Here is a 26,697-nt window from a genome sequence, read left to right on the forward strand (position 1 = left end):
AGACAGAGACTGAATGAGATGCCTATAAGATACTTCTGCTGTCAGCTTTCATAGATAGTCCACACCACCATTCCAATCTTCACAATTAACCAAGTGAATGGGAATTAAATAAGAATGGAGCTGGTTGCCCATAGACCCAAAGGTGATGCAAACTTTATGGTGCCTCTTTTTGTGACATTATGTAGCATAGTGCTATGTTTTCCAAAACATAACTTCATTTCCATACTTACTTCGTGACAGGAACTGAAATAGTGTGAAGTAAGACCCACTGGCTGAAATAATGAAGATACAGTCGGGCAAACCAGAGTAAAACCACTAGCAGCATAATGGACCACAGGTCCCAGGAATACCAGTGTCCCCTTCCAAGTTCAGAAAAGATGGCATATACACCAAAGTAGAGGTGCTTTGTGATGCTTGTGGACACTCTTGTTTCAACCGCAGGATGGCAGCTGCAATGGCAGAGATAGGAAAGATGATACAATGAACATAGTTGAACACAATGGACTCTTAGCATAAATATGAATGTGCACATTGTTTGTCAATGCCTTATATACTTTGTATCAGTGCTGGATTAAACCTTGTGGAGGTCCCTAGGCAGTCAAAAACTCGGGAGTGGGTGGGCTTGGCTTGTGCATGCACTCTAGTGAGATAACATTGAACTAAGAACGCTTAATTGTAATTTTCCTTCAAGATCAAGTCAATATTATTTCGATCTGTTGTTGTGGAGCCCCTAAACAGTGTGGGGTCCATAGGCCAGTGCCAACTCTGCCTATTTGACAATCCAGCACTGCTTTGTATTTGAAGTAGTCTGCTCAATTTTATTCAGGCGTGTTTAGGGCACAGAACAGAACAAGGAGTTGCTAATTACAGAAAGAGAGGTGTCAAGGGTCTCGCCTACATGAATAGTAAACTCTGCATCTGAGACACCCTTTGCCTCTTCTTAGGCGACTCACAAAGGTGGCTGCCAAGGATGGCAGTGGGTGAGGAATGAGTGGGTACATAACCAAACCGTCTAAGCCTGAAACTGTATTGTGTGACACTTAAGTTAGCAGTATGCAGAAGGACAGAAGGAAACCATCAAGAGGAGGAACAACTGGCATGGTGAGGCTATGCTGCTCACCTGACCTCCATCTGGCTGCAATGCTGCTGCAGACTGGGACAGAGAAGGGGATGGAGAGGTGGCAGCAAGGTTGCATGGTGCAAGTGTGCTGGCAGAGCCAATCCGGTGTTCCTGTTGGTGCACTTGCAGCATCATGCTGACCTCACTGCCACCTTGCCCATACAGCTTGCTCCTTCGTGGTGCGCAGCAGCAATGCAGCTGGAGGGAGGTCAGGAGAGCCATGCTGTTTGCTATTGAAGAGGGGAGCAGGAGGCCCCATCAATGCATACAGAGCTTCATGCCTCCAAAACTAACATTCAAAATTATAATTAATGGTAGTAATAAAATAAATGAATGAGGATTTCACAGATGCAAGCCAGTTATAAAAGGGCACTTATAAAAAAGCAGTAGATAGAAGATTGTTCATCATAAAATGAGAGATAACCTTGGGAAGCTTTGGCTAGTCAGCGGTTGTTTGATCTTTTAAAGGTTCTAAATTGCACTCTTACAACAAAATTTGCCGTTGGTTAAAAATTAAGCCACCACAGTTTTAAAACCTCGAACAAATTAATTAATGCTGATAATGATGCAAAAGCGCAAAAAAACAACCTTTTGGAAGAGTTCAGGATCTCTTTAATTACATAGCTTATTTGTTCTCTGTATTAGCAATAAGGCCCATTTCAGAAGGGAATAATTGTGCCAGCGCTATTGTATAGATTTTTGTTTCACAATCAATGAGTTAAGTGTTTAATGGTTCTATGATGCTCATTGGCCCATTTTTATATATAAACCAGCCTGAGAGCTGCTCTGAAACTGGCTGTCATAGGAGAGAGAAAGCAGAAAGGAAGTTGCACCATGCAATCATTTACTGCTCAATGTGGTGTGATCTGCCCTTTAGTTAATTACTCTGCTTCTTCAAAGCAAAGAAAAAAGGCAGACACACAGATGCAAGCTTGGCATTATGTCTGCAAGAAACTGGAAAATCTTTGCTGATTCAAAGCTGAAAAGACAGTCGCTTCTTTGACCTTTGGAAACTTCTAACTGTTGTGCATATCTCCATTGATTAAAATGACTAAGCAGCTCAGGCTGCCAAGCAGGATGTCAACACACTTGTAGCATTATTTTTATATTGGTGCTGTACTTTGAACATTCAAAAAGCCTAAAGGTCTTGCTATTGAAGCGTGCGGGGAATGCTGCTGTTGCTGTTGTTACTGTTTTTAAAAGTGTCCTATGAAGACACGCAATAACCAGTGCTTTCTACACACTGATCCCTATTTATTTAACCCAATTTCTTGACATGCAAAAATCTTTCCCCCTAAAAAGAAGAGCAATGGTGTGCTCTGTCCCTTCTGACTTTGGTTCGTAACAGAGGGCTTCTCACGTATCACAGGGGTGAATACTGCCAACGCAAGCTTGGAAAATGAGCACCACTCCCATCAAGTAGCCTAGCTATGGCTGACCTGAGATAGCATCACCAGTGCATGCTGGCTGGTCAGGAGAGGAACTGATCCTGCACCACCACTGGATGGGTCAGAGAACAGCAGCTGTCAGATGATAGAGGAAGGAGGTGGGGAGATGCAGGGAGAGGAAACCTCTAAGTGCACATGGAAGTAGCCCAGAGTCATCCTCTTGATAATGGGGTCACTGCTGTTTACCTGGATGAAGCAAGGTGGTAACAGGTATAGGTGCAGGTGACCATTGTGGCTGGGGTGCCTTTGCACAGCTTAGGCTGCTGTGGGTCCTTTTTCCATCCCTTGATAGTCATATCTGCCCACAGCAGCACATGCCTTAGTTGCATGACATTTAGACTGCTGTAATGTAAAAGGTAACAGGGACGCGGGTGGCGCTGTAGTCTAAACCACTGAGCCTCTTGAGCTTGCTGATCAGAAGGTCGGCGGTTCAAATCCCCATGCCAGGGTGAGCTCCTGTTGCTCAGTCCCAGCTCCTGCCAACCTAGCAGTTTGAAAGCATGCCAAAAAGTGCAAGTAGATAAATAGGTACCGCTCTGGTGGGAAGGTAAATGGCATTTCTGTGAGCTGCTCTGCTTTCGGTGTTCCGTTGTGCCAGAAGCGGCTTAGTCATGAACTGGAAAAACTGTCTGCAGACTAACACCAGCTCCCTCGGCCTGTAAAGCGAGATGAGCGCTGCAACCCCAGAATTGTCTGCAACTGGACTCAACTGTCAGGGGTCCTTTACCTTTACCTTTAATGTAAAAGGTAAAGGTGAAGGACCCCTGTATGGTTAAGTCCAGTCAAAGGCGACTATAGGGTTGTGGCGCTCATCTTGCTTTCAGGCTGAGGGAGCCGGTGTTTTTCGACAGACAGCTTTCTGGGTCATGTGGCCAGCAGGACTAAACCGCTTCTGGTGCAACAGAACACCGTGATGGAAGCCAAAGCTCACGGAAATGCTGTTTACCCTCCCGCTGCAGCGGTACCTATTTATCTACTTGCACTGGCATGCTTTCGAACTGCTAGGTTGGCAGGAGCTGGGACAGAGCAACAGGAGCTCACTCTGTTGTGGGGATTCGAACTGCCGACCTTCCGATTGGCAAGCCCAAGAGCCTCAGTGGTTTAGACCACAGCACCACCTGCGTCCCTCTTTGCTGTGATATACTGTGTATGGAGTTGTCTTTTAGAAGTGTTGGGAAACTTCATTTGATCCAGAGCACTGTGGTTAGACTCCTGAACTGGTACTGGGTATCAGGAATGCATGATTCCTTAGTTGCAACATGGACTTCCAATTCATGTTCAAGCCCAAGGCAGATTGCTGATTATGACCTAGAGATTGCTATGACATGGACTATGTCCGATTTCTTGAAAAGGCATACATCTGTTGACTTGAAGACTGCTGAAGGATCTGACCCTACAGATGCCCTATTAGAATGCAAATCAAGCTGAGCTGAAAAACAGAAGTCAAGCCACCAAATAATGCTTCAAGTCCAAATGGACTTTGAAAAAAACCATTGCCTGTAAAACTGATATCACGGAGCACAATATATACCGAATCCCAAGGAGTTCCAGAGTGCCTTTTCTCAATTTATGAGTGTACTCCCCCCCCCCCAAATGCTAGGCATGTAAACTCAGCATGGAATCTAAAACTCAAGCTGTGTTATTTCTAGCTCATATTTCATCAACTCTGTTAAAGATCCTGAAGGAGAAATTCTGCCCTCAGTTACACTTGGGCAACTCAATTATCTTAAAATGGAATTATACAGGAACAACTCAGAACCTGGTGGGGGAGGGATGCTTGCACCTGTGGACCTAAAATGCAGATTTTTTAAATATAATTTTTTATTTTTGTAGCTGAAACATTTCCAAGGTGCAATGGCAGGCACCTGATGCTAGCTCTTCTCTACCCGCCTTTTCTAAAATGAAAGACTGGAAAGGCTACAAGTTTATTGATGTCCATGAAACATACATGAGATAATAGTGATGGCTGACAACTCTCCTGGCTTTCATAGAACTGTGATGAAATCAGTCTTAGACTGAATTAAAAGCCATTGTTCATGAATTTTTGGGCGGAAATGCAAATTAGGTAGGTTCTCATTAAAAAGCAAACTGAACCAATTTTCTCTCTCTTCCCTAGAGAACAAGTGATTTTCTGTCTTAGCAGGCAGGCCTGTACAGGTGGAAAGGGCAGTTTTCAGCACCCAGCAGTCCGTCAGGATACCCTCCCTGGGAGTTCCCTCAAAAAGCAATAAAAATACAAGTAAAAAACAATAAAAACAAGTCAGGTAAACCATAATTGAAAACAATAAAACAGGCAGTAGAAACCAATTGCAACACATTTTCAAATCAGCTTATGGTCTGATTTGAAGGCCTGTCTGAATAAAAATTATATTTCCCTACTAACTTTGGAGAAAACCTGGTATTATCTTCTACTATGCATTTCAAAAATGCTTTGTCTATTTTTGATAGATTCAGCTGAATATCAAGATATTGTTGCCAAAATTAGCACAAGGGTTTCTGCAGTGGGAGTGTTTGAATCATGGGTGCCATTTTGAGTAAAGATGGCAGACCAAAATGAGACTTTGGCATGACTTTTGACATGCCAGGTCCAATGTGTTCTGATCTGGAAGCCACTGAAGATATTGTTACACCATTTGGAAGGACTTCACTAAATTTGGCATCATGGGTCCAGCCTGCTCCAATTTGGATGGCTCTGAAGACACCGTTGCCCAATTTGGTGTGATGAGTCGCAACTGCATCAACCTGAACGCCTCTTGAAATAAAGCCACCTGACTCAGCATGAGGGTTCCCAAGGTGAAGGTGACTGTCTTCTTCGATGTTTTGGTGTTGAGTGTCATTTTGAATAAAGATGGCAGACTGAAATATTTTCACCCATGTTTGAATGCTGTAGGGTGCAATGAACCACGTATCAATGTGTGTATGTTCTCGCGCACACAGAGCACAAAAACTCACCAGCTATAGAATCCATTTAAAATTCTCTCCTTTTTTGTTTCTTTGAATTCTCTTCAAGACTGAGTCCACCAGATATTGGATGCAAGAAGGTTGCATGCAACGCACTTAAGTGGCCAGATGGTTTTGACCTTGATCAGGAAACACCTCTAATGCTAAACATATTATTTAGGGAATTAAAGTAGTACCGAGTAGCAGGAAAGAGGCTTGTGGATGCAACAAAGCAATAAACACATTTCCAATTTAAGGCAACCAGACACACACAAAATGAAATATCCTAGGGGGGTAAACCATCTACAGAATTTCCCCATTTTCATTTTTTAAAAATAATAATAATAATACAGCGAAACATTCTGTAGAAAAGAAAGGGAAAGAACAACAATAAGCAGGCTTGCTTCTGCTCTGAGAATCCCTTGAATATGGTATGTTGCACCTTCCCTACCTTGACACAGACTATCTCCCCAAGGACATTTGCTTTATCTAGAGAGGGGAAATTTCCGTCTTCCTCCAGACTAAATACTGTTTGAAATCCTGAAATGATTATTCACTCAAACACCAGCTGCAACCTGAAGGAAAAGCACATCTTTGCTTGCAGGGCACTGGGGAAGAGACTCTGGAATTGCTTGTCATGAAAGATCCCCTCAGTATTAGTTGGAACTTTACAGCAAAAGTAGAGCAATTCTGTGAAGAAAAGCCAGGCCATGACAGCTAGGATTCTGGTCACCTTTGTCAACTTCCAGAGATGGAAAAAGAAATCATTTTAAAAAAAAAAATACTTATTTGGGGATATATTCATTGATAATTTTGTACTGTAACTTTTGAATAAGTGTTTTTTTTTAAATTTAAACAAATAAATAAAATACTTATTTACATGACAACAAAGGCAGAAGAACCCACTGAAGTTAGCAAGTCTCACTACTGTCGACATTCCCCTTTCTACTGCAATATAACCACATTGCTGTTGTAGAGTAATCTTATCCCCTGCCTCCTATGTTCTTTTTGGTAGTTTCTGCCCAGGTGCTTCAGTAAGTTATCCAGATTTGTGGATATGCAGCAGGCTGCTCACCTACTAGAGAATTATGTCTCTACTATCCTATTTGGAACTGATGAAATGGCTGTTGAAAGATTGCTTCCAACTCTGGAGACTGCATATCTTTTCACAGCATTTTAAATATAGCTTACTATATAATAAAACTGTAAGGATGCCATCATGCTGCAGTTTGTGCAGCAGCCCCTAATATTTTTATAATTCAGTTTTACTTGCTATTTTGCTGTTTGCTTTTATGCGTTTGTGGAATTTCTTCTTGAAATGAAAGGCAGCATATATATTCCTTTAACAGATAATGAAACAAGCAAACAGATAAATATTATCTCAGATAAATTGTCACAACAATCTTATCAGATAGGTCACAATTGTCAATACTCTGTTGCAACTGAGGGGCTAAGGCTGAGAAGCTGATTTGCTTCAAGTCACCCCATGAGTTGGTGGCTGATGAAAGATTTGAGCTGGCATTTCTTAGCTTACTTTCCAGGCCACTATGCTACAGAAGCTCTCATTTTTAAGCGTAAAGTTTAGATCGTAAAGTTTGTAAAATAAAATAGAAACAGTGAATGCAATTAAATATTGGAACAGAATACTCAATGAGTTTGGTTCTGCCTAATTAGCAGAAATCAAAACCAGGCACCTTTCCAAGTACATTTAAATGATTTGGTGTTCTAGTACTAGAGAAATGTCAAAGAACCTAGAGTCCATGGCATTATCTTCTACTTGTATTGAACTCTAACCATTGTCAGATACATTAACCCATGCTTAACATAATATTTTGCTGTTGGTAGATGGGAGAAACAAATGTTCAGGGGGAATAATATATTTGAGCAAATTTTGCAAGCTTTTAAATGCAAATCTTATCCATGTTTCTTGTGACTTGTCTCTCAAATGGAGACAATGGTGCTATTTTATTAAGAAGCATTAAATAAGTAAAGAGGGAGCCTCTATTAGAGGAGATACAAGTGTTATTAAGAATCAATTGAATAACGACAGATTTTGCTTTACTTAAAACTCTTTTGAATGTCTCTCTTTAGCGGGGAAAGTTCAATTGGTAAGAGGAAGATAAATGGGCTTGGAAAAATTTCAGTAAACTAAAATGCATCATGGAATTCCAGCATTAAGTTTTTCTTCTCCATTTTATAGCGAGCTATAGTAGTTAGTCAACTCTTTCAGAGTGTAATTTGGGCTGATGGCTCTGAAGAAAATCCAGCCATTGAAAAATAGATTTAATTCCTTTTGAACCACTCTGATTTTTTTTTTAAAAAAAATTATTTTTAACATGTCCCAGCACTGCAAAATCTGATGAGAAATCCACCTTGAACTGTGCGCACTTTGACACACAATCTCTCTCTCTCTCTCTCTCTCTCTCTCTCTCTCTCTCTCTCTCTCCCTAGGGCAAAATGATCCTATATTCAGCAGGGTTTTATCACAGTATTCTAAAGGACTCACACAGAATGTACCTGATAGAACTGGACCAGAATGTCACCCATGATAGAAATTACGATCAAGACATGGTGGATACATAATGAGAACCTTATCTATTTTGCAGTGGGCTGTGATTGGTAGAGAGTACCTTTAGGGGGTTGTTTACAGAAATCAGGTCTCCTGCATTAAAGGGGAAGAGGAAGGATACTGTGTAAGCCTTTATGCAGTGTTCTTTTTGTTTGCTTGTTATATGACACAATAGATACTGGCTTTATTTATGGTATTCAGACAATGCACAAGCTTGCTCAACTGCTCTTGGGGAGTTGCTTCCTTACAAACAAAGCCTCAAAGCCCAGAACTTCAATACAATATTACCCAGGTAGTTTAGAAAAGAATAGCATCACCATTTCCTCTGTTTCCAATTCTCAGACTACGAGTGCCTTTTCGATCATGTAGCCAGAATGCCACCTCAGTACACAAGAGGGAGGTATCAGTGGCCTTGGAGGGAGCCCAATATTTGCAGAAGAACAAAAGGGATTTGGGGGAATCTATTGGGGGTCCCTCCTAAACAGTTGACTCTGAATTGAATGTGCACAATGGCCATGTACAGTGGTGCCCCGCTAGACGAATGCCTTGCTAGACGAAGAACTCGCTAGACGAAGGCATTCGTCTAGCGGAAGGCTGCCCCACAAGACGAATTTGTCTATGGGGCTGCCTCGCAAGACGGGGAAAAAAATTTCGTCTAGCGAAAACCGCGGTTTGCATTGGTGCTTCGCTAGACGAAAAAATTGCTAGACGAAAATACTCGCAGAACGAATTATTTTCTTCTAGCGAGGCACCACTGTAATGCTAACTGATGGTGGAAGAAACAGGGAGGACAGAAAGGAGTGGTTGGAATCCTGACCCCCCGTACTCCAGAATGCAACATTTGGTTGCAGTTCCTGCTTGTTTCATTAGCAAATTCAGTTGGTTGAGGGATGGAAGGATCTGCCCATTTTGGTTCTCCCAGTTTCTCATTTTTTCAGTCTTAAATTTGATTCTCCACATTTCTGCAACAATTTGCAAATTTTATTCTTAAAAAAAAAACTCATGAAAATTCATCAGTATTTCAGTGCAAATTTCCCCTGATGCATTTTTGTGTGTAGTTTTGGCTATTGTACACATTTTTGCAAGCAATTGCTCCCGATATAACACGTCTTGGTATGCTGTCTCCATTAATATGTTCATTTTAGCTAGAATGTGAATTTTTGTAAACAATGGTTTACAAAATAATTTCAGATAATTTCAAAGGATGGCTGTATTTTTGTTCAGATAATTTCAAAGGGTGGTTGTATTTTTGTTCTTATATTGTGTTGGGAAGTGTGGATTTCATAAATTTGGCTTTAAATGTGAACTGAATCAAATCTCTCCCCTACCCCTAACTGCAATAGTTTGTTGCAGATCCCACTTGCTGCATTCTCCCTTTGAAAGATATATACAATCATTTGCCCTCCAGATGTTGCTGAATTCCAATCCCAATCACTCCCTTTGGCTGGTCAGGGATGATGGGAAATGTAGTTCAAAAATTCCCCATTTCCATATTAGTGCCTCTAAGTGCATTTATATGACCCTGGCATCAATGACAAATCTACGAAAACATTTCTTCAATTCATATCTTCCTGCCTAGATGGTATCAGATGCAATCACCTCTTTTCTTGGCATGATCTCCTGAAACCGAGTTCTGATTGGTGTGTGGCAAAGAGCAAGTCACCTACAGTCTAGTTTATAATCACATTAAGTGCTAGTTTGTTGAACTCAACTGGATTTGACTTCAAGCATGACCTCCTTGAATTGGGCCTGGAAGCACATAGGCAGATTATGAGAACATTCTCTTGTATCTTCTGGAAATGTTATCATATTCTAGCAGTGGCAAATGCAAGAAATATCAACCTGTTCATTATTTCACGGAAATATGCATTTTATGGTTATGATATATACAGCAGTCTTGTATAAATCATCTACATGTGACCATGTAGAAGACACTCTAAAATAGTATATATTAAGTAATATTATTAATACAGTGGTACCTCGGGTTACAAACGCTTTTGGTTACAAACACTTCAGGTTATAGACTCCGCTAACCCGGAGTTAAGAACTTTACCTCAGGATGAGAACAGAAATCATGCGGCGGCAGCAGAAGGGCTCATTAACTAAAGTGGTACCTCAGGTTAAGAATGGTTTCAGGTTAAGAACAGACCTCCAGAACGAATTAAGTTATTAACCCGAGTTACCACTGTGTTAGAGTTGATATTTCTTATAGCTATTTGTTAAGATACCATCATGCAAACTGGGCTATAATTTCCTATAAAAGAGGTGGGTTTTTGAGTTCATTTGTTTTTTGAAATATTTCTTTCAAAAAGAAAATTAAAAGGAAACTCAGCTATGAATCTGATTCTAAGGAGTTTACAAAAACTTTTTGTCCTTGCCCCTTTGGACTTGGTTCCCAGAGCCCTTCCCCCCCTAAAATGCTCTCCTTTCCTTTTCTTTTTTTTAAAAAGGGGGGCGCCATATTTTATTTTTATTTTGCTGTCAATATACATTTCATTTTCATTCAGCAGAGCCATAGAACACTTTTTCTTTCCTTGCAGAGATTTTGAGGCATTCAGCACATTCTTGAAGTGGAAGAAGAAATACAGAGGAAAGGGGGAGGACACTCCCTTGGTGATTTATACATCTTTCTGTGTGTGTGGGTCATGAAATGTACCACTGCACATGTCAAGAGTTCCTCGTGGCATTTATTGGAGGTCAAATGTGACAAGAAATTTCCCAGCGCAAAGAAGAAAAGTGAAGGGACTTGAAAAGAATAGGTTCAGATTGCCCTAAGAACAATCATTGCAGGAAAATAAGGCAAGAACTGTTGAATGAATTCTATGAATTGTGATACGCCGATAGAGCCTTTTCCAACCTCCTGCTCTGTAGATGCCTTTGGACTCCTAACTAGAAATGGGGGGGGGGGGAGAGAGAGAGATGCAATTCAGTTTGCATTTAAAGCTGTAACTGCCTAAATTTGTGCCTTTTGAAACAATGCTCAAACGAAAGCAAAGCTGTCGCTTGAAATCGGCACTTCTGGACTAACTGTGAGAATTAGAGAACAAAACGAGAAAAAAATTCTTGATGAATGGAAATATTTTGTTGAATAATTGAAAAAAAATCATGGTTATGTTAAAACGCATGCAGGATTTGAAGTATAGCAAGAAATGAGAATTTATAGTTTAATAATTTAGAATTAATGTACATATAGTGGTACCTTGGTTCTCAAACCTAATCCGTTCTGCAAGTCCATTCCAAAACCAAAGCGTTCCAAAACCAAGGCGTGCTTTCCCATAGAAAGTAATGCAAAATGGATTAATCTGTTCTAGACTATTTAAAAAAAACAAAAACAAAACCCTAAATCAGTAATTTAACATGAATTTTACTATCTAATGAGATCATTGATCCATAAAATGAAAGCAATAAACAAGGTACTGCAGTCACACAATCAATCAAGCAATCAATCAGTGACTGAACTGGGTTCCACACAGTCACAAAAACGAAATGGAAAGAGCCGCAAAAACAGACAGACCTCAGCGTAACACTCAAAATGGAAGCATGGCACTCAAAATGGAGCATGTTCAGCTTCCGAAGAAAGTTCGCAACCCAGAACACTTGCTTCTGGGTTTGCTGTGTTTGGGTTCCAAGTTGTTTGAGTACCAAGGCGTTTGAGAACCAAGGTACCACTGTAATTGATAAAATGTAATCAACATAGCAGCTTTATAAGGGAATAAAAGAGCACCATGGAAGGGTCAACTGATATAAGAGATTTGTTCAGATTGTATTTTAAAACAATTGGTAAAATTTGAAAATTTAATTAAAAATATTATTTTAAAAAGTATTTTGTAATGCAGTTCTCCAGCCAGTAATGTGCACCCCCAAAAAAGCTTATATTAAGGGAAAGTGTGCATAAATATGCATATATTCATGAAACTGAAATGCATTATATTATGGGTAAACGTGCATCTTAGGAGAAATTCGCAGTAAAATGCTAATTCATTTTCATGAGAGCTTCTTTAAAGTGATCCGCAAACTGATCAGAAAAATGTAGAGGACTGAACTTAAATCTGGGGGGGGGGGAATGAGAAACTGAGAGAAACTGAAACTGACTGCTTCCTCCATCCGCAACTCCAGTTGCCATCAGGTCTAGACCGCATGGCTACTGGTCAGGAGGGTAGATGGAGCCACAATCCAGTAACATCTTGGAGGATGCCAGGTACGGGAAGCCAGCACGCCTATTTCCTCCTCTTTAAAGTTATATATTAAAAATCAGGAATACTCTAGTCTAGTCCTAAAAAAACTTACTAGGTGGTAAAGCCCATTAATCACTGTGGGCTCTACGTCTGAATAAACATGCATAGGATTGCATTGCCCTGTTAGTGCATTAGGATCTATCCTAGCGATTGGCTGCTTTTGGAACAAAATCAGGACATTTCATTCCTTATTGAATTAGCTAGAGCCAAGCAGCTTAGATATGCATAATGATACAAAGAAAACTTAATTCATGATGTTTAATAGTGTATTCACTGTATCTTCCATGCTTTGATGTGCCAATTGCCTTTAATCGAGTTACTCATGCTCTCTCTTTTTATTTTAAAGGGCTTGTTTCACAGAAACTGAAGCAAACCCATTTATGATTGCTGGAATCTTTCCATGTGCTTTTCATATTGTCTCCAAATTGCTGACCTCTTAATAGTAGGGAGGAAGTGTAGAGTGAGTTAGAGGGCTGTAAAAATAATCATTCCAGCAGCCCATCTCTTCAAGCAGCACACCCACACAAGTCTCAGTGAAGTAAATGACGGCAGCTCTCATAGTTTGTTTGGGGAAATACCTTCCTTGAGATTGGAGAATCGAGCCTGATTACAAGATATTAATCTTGCATTTCAGGAGTGTGTTTGCATTCTGCTCAAATGCTTTCAAAAAGCATGAATTGTTAAGAGGTTCCTGCAAGGGGCAGATTCACCAGCTTCCAGCAACCAGTGCCATGCGGTGGACAGAGAATTGAACTCGATCCGTAGAGACTCGGTTTCAAATCCCTCCTCAGCTACAAAGCTCATTGGGTAGCTCTGAGCCTCTCACTAGCTCGACCACACAGCAGTTTGGGGGAAAATCCAGGGTGTTACCATGATTATTATTTACCTCCAACCTAAGGTCCCAGGGCAGGTGACAACAATTAAAACACAATGTTAAAACAGTTTAGAACAACGCACAATCACTGATATAAGGTAGAATCTAAAAGTATAAATCTTAAAAGTGTCAAAACCAGGGTAAAGAGGTGTGCCTTCTGTATTTGCTGAAAACTGTGTGATGAAAATGCCAGACACCTCTGTGGGGAGGGTGTTACACAATTTACGGGCTGCCACAAATAATGCCCTCATCCAGATTGCGCCCCTGGCAGAACCGTCCAGATTTAGCCCCCTAACCATGGACAAATTAGCTCTTCTTTCCACCTCTCCTCCAACCCCCCCTTCACCCATGCAATTCCTCACACACTTCACCTTGATATTTTTATTTATAGACATATTTATGGACATATTTTAGCCAATTTTGTGCCCCCCTTGCCTGTGCCCCCGGTGGGGGCCCACCTCATCACCCTCTAGCTACAGCCTTGGGTTGCGCACGCGCGTACGTACACACACACACACACACACACCAAGCTTATGAGGCTGTAGGAACTACCAATAGAGCCCCTCTGCCTATCTTAATACCCAAGGGGGTATTTAGGACTTAAACACTAATGTTCCCTTGAAAGAAGGCTGGAACCAAAAAAATGTGGTAATAAACAAAGTGTCATTATTTCCACAGTTCTGGGCTCTAATAGTCATAGTCCCATTGAATGATTTATGAAAGACTCTGTTGTAGGATGCAAAAAATAATAATGATTTGAGGGGCACATCACTAAAACATATTAAGACCAACAGCAAAAAAAAACCAAAAAAAAAAAACCAAAAAACCAAAACAAAACCAAAAAACTGCATTGGGCGTGAGCAATGTACCAAACATCAGGAATTTCAGCATCCTGTGCTATTTACTTAGAAAAGTTTAATGAGATTTACTGAGTAAATACTCATTGGATACTGTCCAGGAGAGCTATGATACTGCTTCCACAGAGTGAAGTTGCTGTGAGATTAGATCTGGGATGAGTGGATATACCTATTTCTAGTCAATATCACTTTTTGCATCCTTTTACTCAAAACTCTGATCTTCATTATTCAGCCATTTTATATTTTAAAAAATCCTCACAAGATATGTATTTAAATTTGTTTTCTCCCCAAATAGCATCTAAATGTGTTTTTTCTCTCTCATCATTTTTACTTAAATGCATATTTTGATATATTTAAACTGACAACAATTGCATCACAACATTTGGAGAAGTGTGACATCCAGTGGATGTTGAAGTTCTGATCCACAGTTTAATGCAAGCAGTGCAGATGAGGTCATTTCATATAAGATTTCGGAAAGACTGAATTTTTCAAACATCTCAGACTAGCTGGCAAACAGAGCAAGCTCAGCTAATTGGCTGAACGATGTTTGAATACTGAGATTCCACCAGATATCAAAGAGTTCTAGGGACAAAGAAGGTGGCAGTAGAGTGTCATTTACGAAAAGATTCTTTAAGGTTCGTGAGCTGTGAAGAACAGTGGCATAATGCAAAACTGAAAACAAAAGCAAACACTTTTTGCAATTAAAAGATAGTAACACTGTACTCTAATTAGTTCTCTCAGGAAGTAAACATGTCTCCAGTTAAGTGAATGAGTGACAATTACTTGGATTATTGTCATACTTAAAATGTCAGAGCTGAACGACCGCTTCCAGCTCATAAGAATAAATTCTACACATTTAGGTGTCAGAAACAATAAAGTTACATATAGACATGTTTTAATGGACATAAAAATTCGCACAGAGAGAAAGAGTCCGGCAGAACAGTGTACTAAAAATGACTAATGATCGATTGGGCATGCTGTCTCCCTCAGAATAATCACAGTTAACAAATATAAAGAAAAGTTAATCTTATGAGCACTGATTAATACCAAACTTGCACATAGTGGAGGATGGAAATCTAAGCACCACGCCAGAATCACTGCACTTGGACAGAGAGGGAGCGGCAGCAAAAAGGTTAGTGCTGTGTGGATGCATCAGAGGGAACACAAGATTGGGTCTGCCCATGCAGCTGCACAGCACTGACCTCCCTGCCATATTCCTTTCCCTTTCCTGGTAAGCCGATGCGAAAAGGCCAGGTGTGCACTGCCAACAGTCCCTGCCAGCTGCTCCGGGCTATTGTCAGGCACCTGACATCCTTGTGCAGTTGCTGTGGACCAGTACTCTGTCAGGGTCTACTGCTGACACCTGTCTTGCCCATCCTCATGCTTTATACCAGGCTTCCTCAACCTCGGCCCTCCAGATGTTTTGAGACCACAATTCCCACCATCCCTGACCAGTGGTCCTGCTAGCTAGGGATCATGGGAGTTGTAGGCCAAAAATATATGGAGGGCCGAGTTTGAAGAAGCCTGATTTAAATGCTCTGACCTGGCGCTGGGAGGAGCCCTAGGTAATTTTCACCACTTTTTTTACTACTACTACTACTACTACTACTACTACTAGGCAAACAGCATTTCTGTGCACTCTGGCACTCGTCATGGTCCTCTGTGCACCAGTAGCAGTTTATTCATGCTGGCCACATGACTTGGAAAGCGCTGGCTCCCTCGGCCTGAAAAGCGAGCAGAGCACCGCAACCCAATAGTCGCCTTTGACTGGACTTAACCGCCCAGGGGTCCTTTACCTTTTTTTTTTTACTACTACTAATACAGGCAGAGACCATTTTACGTGTATTCGGTTGACAACCACAGACACGCTCATCGCCGCAGGCCCTGAAGTAACCTGAAAATGGGGCAGAATGGGGCAGAATGGGGCTGGGGCTTATGGAAGCGGTTGGGGGCGTAACAAGGTGGGGCAGATTTATGCATGTTCCGCTGATGCGCGGAGGCCAGGAAAGCAACCCCCATGCAAAAGGGGAGCTGCCTGCAGCAGAACAACAACAATACCAGAAGTGAAAAGCCGAAATGAAACCCTCCCCAGGCTTCTGCGCATTTTTAAAATGGAAGAGGTTGGGGCAGGAAAATTGTGTCCCTTTTGGAATCTGCTTCCTGGAGCAACTACTCCACAATTTTTCCTAATAAAAGTGTCCCTGGAATGAATGAATGAATAAATAAGAATACCAGAATAAATGAGGAGCATTGCCTATTGCATAAAGTGGTGAGAAATGAAAAAGTTTTTTTTAAAAAAATATTGCATGGTGAATGTATTTCCCCCACACACCCCCACACTCCTAAAAGGAATCTGCTTTTTTAAAAAAAAAGTCACTCTAATTGTAGTCAATGCCGACATTGATTGGTTTCAGACCTGCTGTGAAATTCAATATGTGATTGTGTGATGGGGACACAAAACTGTGTTTTTCTGCTGCAGAACACACCAACTGTGATGATTTATCATATGATTGCCGTGTCATTAATTTTGTCTATACTATAGGAGATACTTATTGCTACCTTGTCATTTTGTTTAATGAAGAAACAACATGGCTGCAAGCCTTCTTCATTGTGCTAGGCCAGGAAACTATTTTCATTTAAACATACCATAATTTGCTAATTGCTTATGTTCCCAGTATCTCAAACATTGCTTCTGGCGTAAAGACTTCCTATTAAAAAAAAAAAAAAAGGAAAGAAGCAGACACACTGCCAATTAATTAAATAGCAAAGCAACTATGCCCACGTATTCCAAAAAACATCTCTAGCAGTGAATGGTAGGTGAAAAAATCAATGACCTGCATGCACGTCTGTGTCTGATATTTTGTGTGTTGACACATGTAAAAGGGGCTTTGCTTCTTATGTAAATCCCAATTTGCATGCAGAACCAATTGTGAGCTCGCATAAATGTAGAGAACAGCTTGGAAAAGAGAGCATAATTGACAGTGTTGCTCAGAGAAAGCATGAGAAACTTGTGGCTCAGATCCAGGCCTGTCCTTGACTTCTTCAGCAAGAGAAAGGGGCAGCTAATGAACTATCTCACAGGGTTACCATGAGGATGGATCAGATAAGAATTGCAATGGACATTGAAATCCCATTTAAGACAGCGGTTTTCAAAAAAATGTTTCCTCAGGGATTTAATATCCACCAGAAACCTATCAGAGCATCGTCACTAAGGCATCTGGGAATGGTGGACACAAGAGTCTGTTTGTTTCCTGGTTTTCTCTGCAATATGTAGCCATGGGAGAGTGTTCTGGGTGAAATTCATTTGGTGTAGAACAGGAGTAACATTCTCTTAGGTTGGGTCTGTTCATGTGGCAGAATGAAGTGGAAATGAGATCAGGCTGGGGATTATAACATTCTAATGTTTTCCCACTAATCAACACCCTTGCAAACAGAAAGCGAGCACGTCAGGGTGAAATGTTCTAGCTTGCTTTTCCTTGTGGGGAATGTTTCATGTAGAGCAGGGTTTCCAAAACTTGGGTCTTCAGCTGTTTTGGGCTACAATGCCCACTGGTTGTGCTAGCTAGGGATGATGGGAGTTGTAGTCAAAAACAGCTCAGTTTCAACAGGAATCAGTGAGCAGCCTTCCATTCAATACTTCCGCTTGACTTCATTTTTCATAACTCATAGAACTAAAAGAGAGAGGAAAGTACCCAAAACAAATTTAGGTGTTGTTGTTTTTTTAATTTGCTCCCTAACACTCACAGAAGGTTTTATAGTAAACAACACGGGAGATAATGAAAGGTAAAATTTCCATCTCAAAAGGCTTGATTCATCCAAATTATTGGGACAATCGCTTAGGTTAAATATTTAGCCCAGAAGGCAGTATAAAATTTCATCAAAATTCAAGCCATGCATAAATGATCTCAACCTGCAGCATCTATTTACTCCAGACAACATGCCAGTCACATTTCTCACACAGCAGATTGGAAGTAATGATCAAACAGATAAGGATGAAAGACTAAACATGTGCTATGCCACCCATATATAATTCAGTTGGAGGCAAACCTATTAATAGTGTCCTGCAACAGCTTACAGGTTTGTTGTTGTTGTTGTTTCCCAGGCAATTGAAAAATATGTGTCAGCTATTACAGAAAAGGAAGGGGAAAACAGTAAAAAAAAAAAAAGCTAATGAAAAACATGTGGCATATACAAAGAAGCCAGATTTGGAGGCTGGGGGATGATTTAGCAAAGCTGTAGGATGCTTTTTGGTAGGTCATTGAAAACAAATGTGCTGCTAGGAAACGGACATTGGAATATGTTCAGGATGATGAGAGCAATAAATGTCCCTCAAATGAGAGATGTTCATTTAGGTGGCTTGGTTCATGTGCACATATATTTTCTATCTGCCACACATATGAGGATGAGGGAAAAATTGTTCCAGCTCACATTCAGAGGCAGGCCTTTCTAATTCACATTTTCTGAGGCCGCATTCGCACAATACATTTAAAGCACTACGATACCACTTTAAACTGTCATGGCTTCCCTCAAAGAATTATGGGAGCTGCAGTTGGTTAAGCATGCTGAGAGTTGTTATGAGGTGCCACAATTCCCTTACAGAGCTGCAATTCCAATAGTGGTTTAATGGTCAATCCCTCTTCTCAGGGAACTCTGGGAACTGTAGCTCTGTGAGGGGAATGTGGGGGTCTCCTAAAAACTCTCACCATGCTTAACAAACGGCAGCTCCCAGAATTCTTTGAGGGAAGGCCATGACTGTTTAAAGCGCTATCATAGTGCTTTAAATGTGCAGTGTGAATGTGGACTAAAACAATGCGTGGGCAAAAACACATCCATCTTTCAAAAGCCGCGCTTCTCTTAATTTTGCAATGCAGTCCTCCAGCCAAGATGTGTGTACCAAAAAAATATATGCATATACTACGGCAAAGTGTGCGTAGAAATGCATATACTGGAGAAAATAACATTAAAAATGCACTATGTTGAGAGGAATTGCATACAAGCATACGTTTATCATGAGAAATTTGCTGATTAATTTTCATGAGGATTTAAAGGGGGGAAATAAATCTCAAACTTATGGGGAAAGGACTGGGAGGAAAGAGGAAATTGAGGGAATCCAAAATGGGTGGATTCATCCATCCTGACACACATATCACCATTTAGTGTAACATTTTGAACCACTCCTCTGTGGCCTGGAGATAGCATGGGGAAGGAAAGGACATACAGAAACAAGGATTGGGGAAAACAATTTAGGCAGGCCACATCACACAGCTGGACAGCTGGACAGTTCATTGCATGGAGCTGCCCAAGCCCAGAGCTCATTATGACAGCTGAGTGACAGGAAGCTGCAGCTACATAGGAACTGCACTGGGAATGATGGTTATGTATGCAATCATGTGCCAAAGGAATGGATGTCCTTTAGTGTAATGCAAACTTCTGGGAGCTAATTCAGAGTGAAAAATAAGCTGCTTTCCTTTCTGTGAGGCTTGAACTTGAGCTAAATTCAAATCCATTTAACCCAAGGAGGTAAAGTAAAAGACAAAGAGAAATATCATATTCACCTCAAGAAAGATCCCTTGAGATCCTGCTCACCTCAGGCGAGATAGGGCTCAGCAAAGGTCACCATTTGGGAACCAAGGCTTGACATAATTTAGCACCCCAGATAAGTCCAGTGTCAGACTGGAAAAGAAATGGCTTCCCCCCCCCCATCCTGTCTTCTCCCATTTAATGCAAAGCAGTAAACGAAAATGCTACAAGGCACTCATGCTGGCATGACAAATTTCAAGTCAATAAGTCTTTCTTGCTGTTGCCAAGATGTACACTGAGATTTGGTGCTTGGCATTCAAAATTAGATAACCTTCCTTGAGTAACTACATTCACTGTATCTACAAGAACGAGGAATAAATCAACAATAATTGAAGTACTAAAAGTGTCTAATTTCCAGCACAGTGCTTCAAGCAACAACTGAAATTAAAAAACTGTTAAAACGCAGCTACATACCCATACGATCTTGTCATGAATGCACTGAAGCAGAGGTTAAGAAAAAAAAGAATAAATATGCATTCTTAGTTGAAAGTAATGTTCTTCCATAAACGGGTGGGGATGAATGGAGGAAATGTCAGGTCTCATGTGGGTACCATGCACCTCATATGCAAAGATTCTGTATGAGCATCTCTCAAGCAATAAATGGAATGGCTGTTGTGCATAGGCTTTGCATAGGCAGCAGTGGGGATGGGCTGTTGTGTAAACCTGCTCCTCCAGTCCCATGTTCAACACTTTTAACCGATATTCAAAAACTATCTCCCTTATGACTCCCAGAGTCATTTCTGGGATGCGTCTTCCCCCTGGAGCACTGAATCAGAGGATCCGCCTGCAAAGGAGCCAAAATTCACATCTGAAACTCCATCAAGTGGACAGCACATTTTAAAATGCTTTTTACCTGCTGAGCCAGTTTCTATTTTTAAGCTGCGGCTGTATTCCTTTTGTGGAATTGCTTGGATTTCAATCACTGCAAGCTGCCCTGAGTAACGTGAATGCACTAGAAGGGTGGGGTAGAACAAGTGCAAGTCATCACCTGAATCCTTTTTCAGTTAATGCCAACTGTTCCCAGCCCTGTCCTTAATGAGATCCTCTTCTGTATTATATATCATGCCCACCAGAAAGTCTTTTCCCTATAGCTGTGACCTTTGGTCCCCACTTTGTTCATTCCCTTGGGTTTTGTATTCACTGGACAGCTCCACCTCTACTCCCCCCCCCCCCGATGCTCCAACCCTCTGAATTGCTGCAGGAGCCAAACTTTTTCAGCTTTACCTAGTTCCCTTCCCTTTCCTCATCTCCCGGTCCCCATGATTTTAAGCTGTGCTTCTTGGTTTTGTTCAGATTAGTCCAGACCTATGCAGGAAACCATTGCCTATTTTTAACCATATCCATATAAGGAGCCTTCCTAACAGTAGTGGACTGTGTGGTGGGAAAGGGGAAGAGAAAGCCTGAATGCATCTGGGATTGGGTAGAGAAACAAACTATGGTTAAGGAAAGGTGCTAAGTTCACACATAACAACATGCAATAGTTATGTCAAGTCAAGGTTCACTAGCCAGCAAAACCCAGGGACGAACGTTGGTCTTTCAAATTTCAGCAGCACCCTGTGTGAGGCCAAAGTTTGGCACCCTCATCCAGTCTCTTGCTTTCTGTTCTGCTCAATTCACTACGTCATAGTTGTGATGCCCTGTGGCACTCCCTAGGCTTCGTGCTCAGTGCAGCAGAACCAGTGGTGCTGCTCTAAATCCATCTCTGAACAAACCATGACTTCAGACCATCATTTGAGGGAAGTAAACAAACTATAGTCAAGCTGCTGGGGAAGGTTAGCACATAATGTTTAATAAACCATAGTTTAATAAAAAAATGGCTTAGCATTATGTGTGGACTTGGTCAATGTCTCAGGGTCCACATTTGAACTTTATATTTTAGTTCCATTTTAGTTTCTGTCTAGTGTTATTACTGCAATAAGACCATCCTGTTTTCTTATTTTTATATAGCCATTTGGTAGTATGCTTCTTCAAACTAGAAGATTTTGAATCTGGGCACTTCAATCAGAAAAAACCCCAGTGCCAAAACACAACAGAACACTCAGACAGTACATTCTGAGTCGAGGGCCAAAACAAATAAAATTAGGGAACCATCTCCATCTCATATGGTATACATAGCTGCTTGGACTGCCATTTTGGGGCTTTACAGGCAAGCAATGCCTAGGATAAACATCAGAGGCTAATTTAAAGCTCTATAAAATACTCCACCATGTACAGTATATCTGATAGGGAAACATTAGTTTTTACACTTTGATTGAAAAGTTAAAGGGAAAGCGGTTGTTTCTCAGAGAAAAAACAACTTTTAAAGAACAGCATGCGGACATGCTGCAAGCAAGGATGATTGAACCAGAGGATTTTGTCTCTCACACGGCCAAGCTAAATCCTGCAAAAGCAAACTGCACAGAGTGTTTTCAATCATTATACCTCAGTGGAAAACTAAAAATCAAAAGTGGGCAAGATCTAGGAATGAGCACTAGGAGCCTCCCCCGCCCCTTGACCGACCGCCTGCCTAAATCACACCAGTGCGCTCCCTCGTCTCTTTAAAGCTCGGCTAGAGAATGTAATTCACACCTCTGTAGCATTCGTGAACAACTGCTGCAAATTCCCAGTTTGCAGGGCTTCCTGTTAAATCAGGAGACAGATAAAGTATAGTTTTATTCACAATTGAACAAGCAGGCCTTTAAACACATCCTGTTCATATAATCCATTTGCCTAGCCTCTTCCTTCCTTCCCAGTTTCTCTTCTGCCTGCCAGAGACATTTCAGACAGATCTGCAAAGACAAAACCAAAAAACCAAAAAAGCATTTCCTGCTCCCTGCTAACCCCAAGTAGTCAGATGTTCCAAGATCAGTTTTGGACCACAACTGGAAATAAAGATGAAAGGAGTGGGGTATGGGTTGAACTTGGGACACATTTAGGAATTGCAAGACTCTCTGCAGAGGGGAAAATAAAAATATGGGATGGGTAGTTAATGTAAAGGAAATCAGTTGACCTGCACTTCAAGAGCCAATACCTCTGCCCAGGGTGAGGGACATGATACATTATTGGCCCTTTACCCACGACACACAATTAAGGATTGTAGGGAAGCCTCTCCCCTCCTGGGGGTCTACAACTCTGATCAGGTGGAGGTTCCATATCCAGCCCACAGGACCCATAACCCAGAGCAGCAGGTCTCAGGAAATGCCCATCATCCTCCAGGGAAACCCTAGAGCTTTAGATGGTGTACAACCAATATAAGCTAGAAACCTCTAAGGTGTTTCTTGATCCTGCAGGATTATATAGATGGCTCTGAGTGCTGATGGTGTTGTATGAGATGTACTAATGATAATGTACAGATAATGCACATCCCTTGGAATCATAGAATGGTAGAGTTGGAAGGGACCCCAAGGGTCCTCTGGTCCAACACCCTGCAATGTAGGAATCCTGCCCACAGCTGTCCCTGGGTGGGCTCGAACCATCAACCTTCTGGTTAACTGGCAAGTGCACTGACCCGCTGCACCACAAGGGGGCCATTTGGTGGGGAAGCACAGCTTGATGGATCCCTATTCTTTGCCAACACACTGCCATATTTAAGGAGAAGAAGGGGTTCTCTTTGATGATTCCGGGATCTTCTCGCCTTCCATTGTAGCATGTGAATGTTCACTTGCTTGCTTGAACTGACCATTGGCTATTGTCTGGGTGGTTGGTGAGAACTGAATTCTAAGACACTTGTCCTGGAGGCACTTCTAGCACTCATGAATATATGAAATTCCCTTATACTGAATCAGGCTATTGGTTCATCTAGCTGTCTTCTCTCCAAGATCTCATGTAGACAGCCTGGCCAATTCTACTATCTGTGTTCTTTTTGAATAGAGATGCCAGGAGCCATCTGCATACAAACTGTGTGATCTGCTGTTGAGCAGTGGCATCAACCCTATGCTCCTCGTGGTCTCTCTTCTTACAGCTCACACTAACCTGGGTGAAATGGGACATTACAGAACATCTGGATGATATTGAACCGATAGGAATGTTTGTACTAATAGAAACCTCCCTCAAGCTGGAATAAATGACTTTGAAGCCTCTTTCATCTCTGTTGTTCTATGATTCTACAGGTACTAGCATATCCTCTGGAATAATCCTATTACAGTAAATGGGATTTCTTCATAATGAATAGACTCTGAGCTACAACTCTGACTCACATGCAAATTAATATTCCCCAAATATTTGCAGTGCTGTAGCTTAATCTTGTACCCCTTAATAAGAGCCAGAAGCTCCTTACAACACTTTTGTTTTGTAGTTCTCTTAAAAGGGAAATGTTGGGCTCAACATGATTTTTCTTGTTCCTTATTGTTTATTTGCATCACTTATTTGGTTTCACATGAAATGCATCACAACCCTCATGTCAACCATCCTCTCAGTGGGCCTTTGAAGCAGATAGTTGTTGCCAATTTGGGGATGAAAAGCTGAGGATGGTATGCAGCAATTTATTCATTACAATGATTCACTTACTTGCATGGGACTTGTGAAGTCTAATCCCATCCCATGCACCTAAATATGGTTACAGTCCCACCCACTGACTTCAGGAAATTGACAAAGGGCCATAGCTCAGTGGTAGAGCATCTGCTTGCATGAAGGTCCCTGGTTCAATCCCCAGCATCTTCAGGTAGGGCTTTGTGAGGACACTGCCTGAAACTCTGGAGAGCTGCCACCAGTTGGTGTAGAGTATACTGCACTAGGTGGACCAATGGTCTGACTTGGTATATGGCAGCTTCCTACAGGCTTGATTGGTCATCCTGTGTACCACTGAGGGTTGTGGCTAACTGGTGGATCTGAGAGTGAAGTCAACCTTCAGGGATACCAGAAGTCATTGAATCTGGATAGTTATTCATGAACAAACTGCAGAGAACTAGTTTTGGTAAACAAAATGATCTGTTGTTGTCATACTGGCAATATAGATTGTGCATTTGGGGCATCCTAAGGACAGACACTACCACCTCTAAGCCAGCTCCTAACTCCATGGTCACATATATGCACTTGAGGAACAACCCTCTCCTTAAATCCATAGGATCTCAAAGTGATAGCTGAATAATTACCTTCCCCATACCCAGGGCCCCTAATGTCCATAGCTGAAACAGAATGAGAGTCTAGGTAACTCTGGAGCATGTTCACCAATACTTCAACTGTGGTTTGAGGTTGACTCAGTGTATATATTTCTTTGTTAAAATTTGAAGGGGGGCCACCAAAGGGAAGAATGAATAGCAGAAAGTTTTAGGTACCAAATTATTTCCCAGTATGCTTTGTGTACATATTAAAGCAACAAGCATGAACAATAATGGCACTTAGTTCCATTCGTTTGTTTCCTTGAAATGCACCCAAGCTATAGTTTCAGCCATGAAAGTGAATCACAACTTAAATATGCCACTTATCTGCTTTATTGTTCATTTGAAAATTGTGGATCTCCTTTAACTCCAGATTGGTACATGTGTTCTTTCATCATATGAATTATATATATATGGCATCTGCACAGCAGAATCACTCTCCCTCCATCTCTCCCAGTTGCAAGATATCTGAAACCTTATCTGTTGTGTCATGTTGGATTACAGACAGTCAAGTCTATAAATTTTGGTCATCTCAATCCTCAACTCCCCAACTGCCTTGGTAAGATTCAGACTGAGTTTGATTGTGTTCTCACCAAGACCATCTCTACTCAGAGTATTCATTTCAATGGACTACACGGTGGTTTCCCTTTTTTGTTTATTGAAGGAGGAGAAGGAGAGGGAGAAGGAGGAGGAGAAGGAGAAGAAGGAGAGGGAGAAGGAGAAGGAGAAGGAGAAGGAGAAAGAGGAGAAGGAGAAGGAGAAGGAGAAGGAGAAGGAGAAGGAGAAGGAGAAGGAGAAGGAGAAGGAGAAGGAGAAGGAGAAGAATATACAGGTCCATTGAGGCATATTATTTAAACAGAGGTGCATAAACCAGGTTCATATGGCAGAAACTCAACTCATAAACTAAACCAGGTTCATAATGTTATGAACCTAGTTTAGGCACCTCTGTTTGAATAACATACTCCAATGGACCTGTATATTTTCATTAACTGGTGTAAAAAAAAAATCCCATTTATTTTATTTATTGAATGTTAAGGGCAGAAAAGAGATGTGGTATAAGGCCCTTTTCAATGGGAAACACTATTTTTCACCTTTTTTTCTCTTTTAAAAAAAGCTCTTTTATCAAAATGTGCTTTACATGTGAGAGCTTCATAAAGCAGATAGGGAACAGGGCACATGTTCTGTGTAGGCAGTTTCCGGAAAAGAAAATTTAGGTATGCATGCTGGGGGGGGGGGGAGTGATCATCGCCATTCCTATCACTATCCTACAAACCTAAGATTGCTGACAAAACTACCTTAATATATTATCCTGTGTATGAATCATCTATAAAGTTTACATGCATATAGAGGTGAGGAGCAAAGTTAAGGCAAGGAAATAATTGGTTATAGGTGAATGAATGAAAAAATGAATGAATTTTGTATGGGAGCCAAGGAAAAAAGTTCTTTAAGAGTGTGAGATGCTTTATAGGCATTTACACAAGACCAAGACCAAATCTGACTGCTTATTCTTGTTCAGGCAGTTTTACCTACGATTTGGACATCTGTAGAAGTGGTAGCATTTTGACCAGAAGTGAAGCTGAAACACTGAAAATTTCCCCCTTTTTAAGAAGAAAACAAAACACAACATAGTCTAAATAAAATGTAAAATAGATCTCAGGAAGAATCCTAAGAATTTTTTTTTCAAGCAGCCGAGATTAATTTCAAATATTTTGAACACACAGGCAATCATTTGCTTCCAATGGATAATTCATTCTGCTCCCTACTTACTCAGTGTAAAATCAATCTGTTCTGTTTGTATGACATAAACAACAAGCAGTTTCACAAGAATGAGGCAAACCATATGTGAAGGTGTTTAAGAAAGCACAACAGGGAATACACTGTGCAAAGAAGCATCTGCATTTATTTCAATGTCAAATCACTTGTGTGTTATAAAAAATGAAAGTTTATTGTTTTTGTTAAAAACAATGCCACCACGGCACTGCAGCGCTTACAATTAACT

At 41.0% G+C, this 26,697-nt stretch overlaps 1 protein-coding gene across 1 annotated transcript in view; it reads right to left on the bottom strand.

Moving 5' to 3' along the window:
• Positions 1-226: 226 nt before the first annotated feature.
• OFCC1 (orofacial cleft 1 candidate 1) overlaps positions 227-26,697 on the bottom strand; it is a gene marked incomplete at its 5' end in the record, with an annotated part of 94,110 nt that continues 67,639 nt past the window's right edge. The window contains one exon of the mRNA XM_033154646.1: positions 227-449. Within this exon, the coding sequence (XP_033010537.1) occupies positions 227-449 (223 nt within the window). The remainder of the gene's footprint in view (positions 450-26,697) is intronic.

This window comes from Lacerta agilis, chromosome 7, assembly GCF_009819535.1.
Source record: "Lacerta agilis isolate rLacAgi1 chromosome 7, rLacAgi1.pri, whole genome shotgun sequence".
In the NCBI taxonomy this organism is placed as follows: Eukaryota; Metazoa; Chordata; class Lepidosauria; order Squamata; family Lacertidae; genus Lacerta; species Lacerta agilis.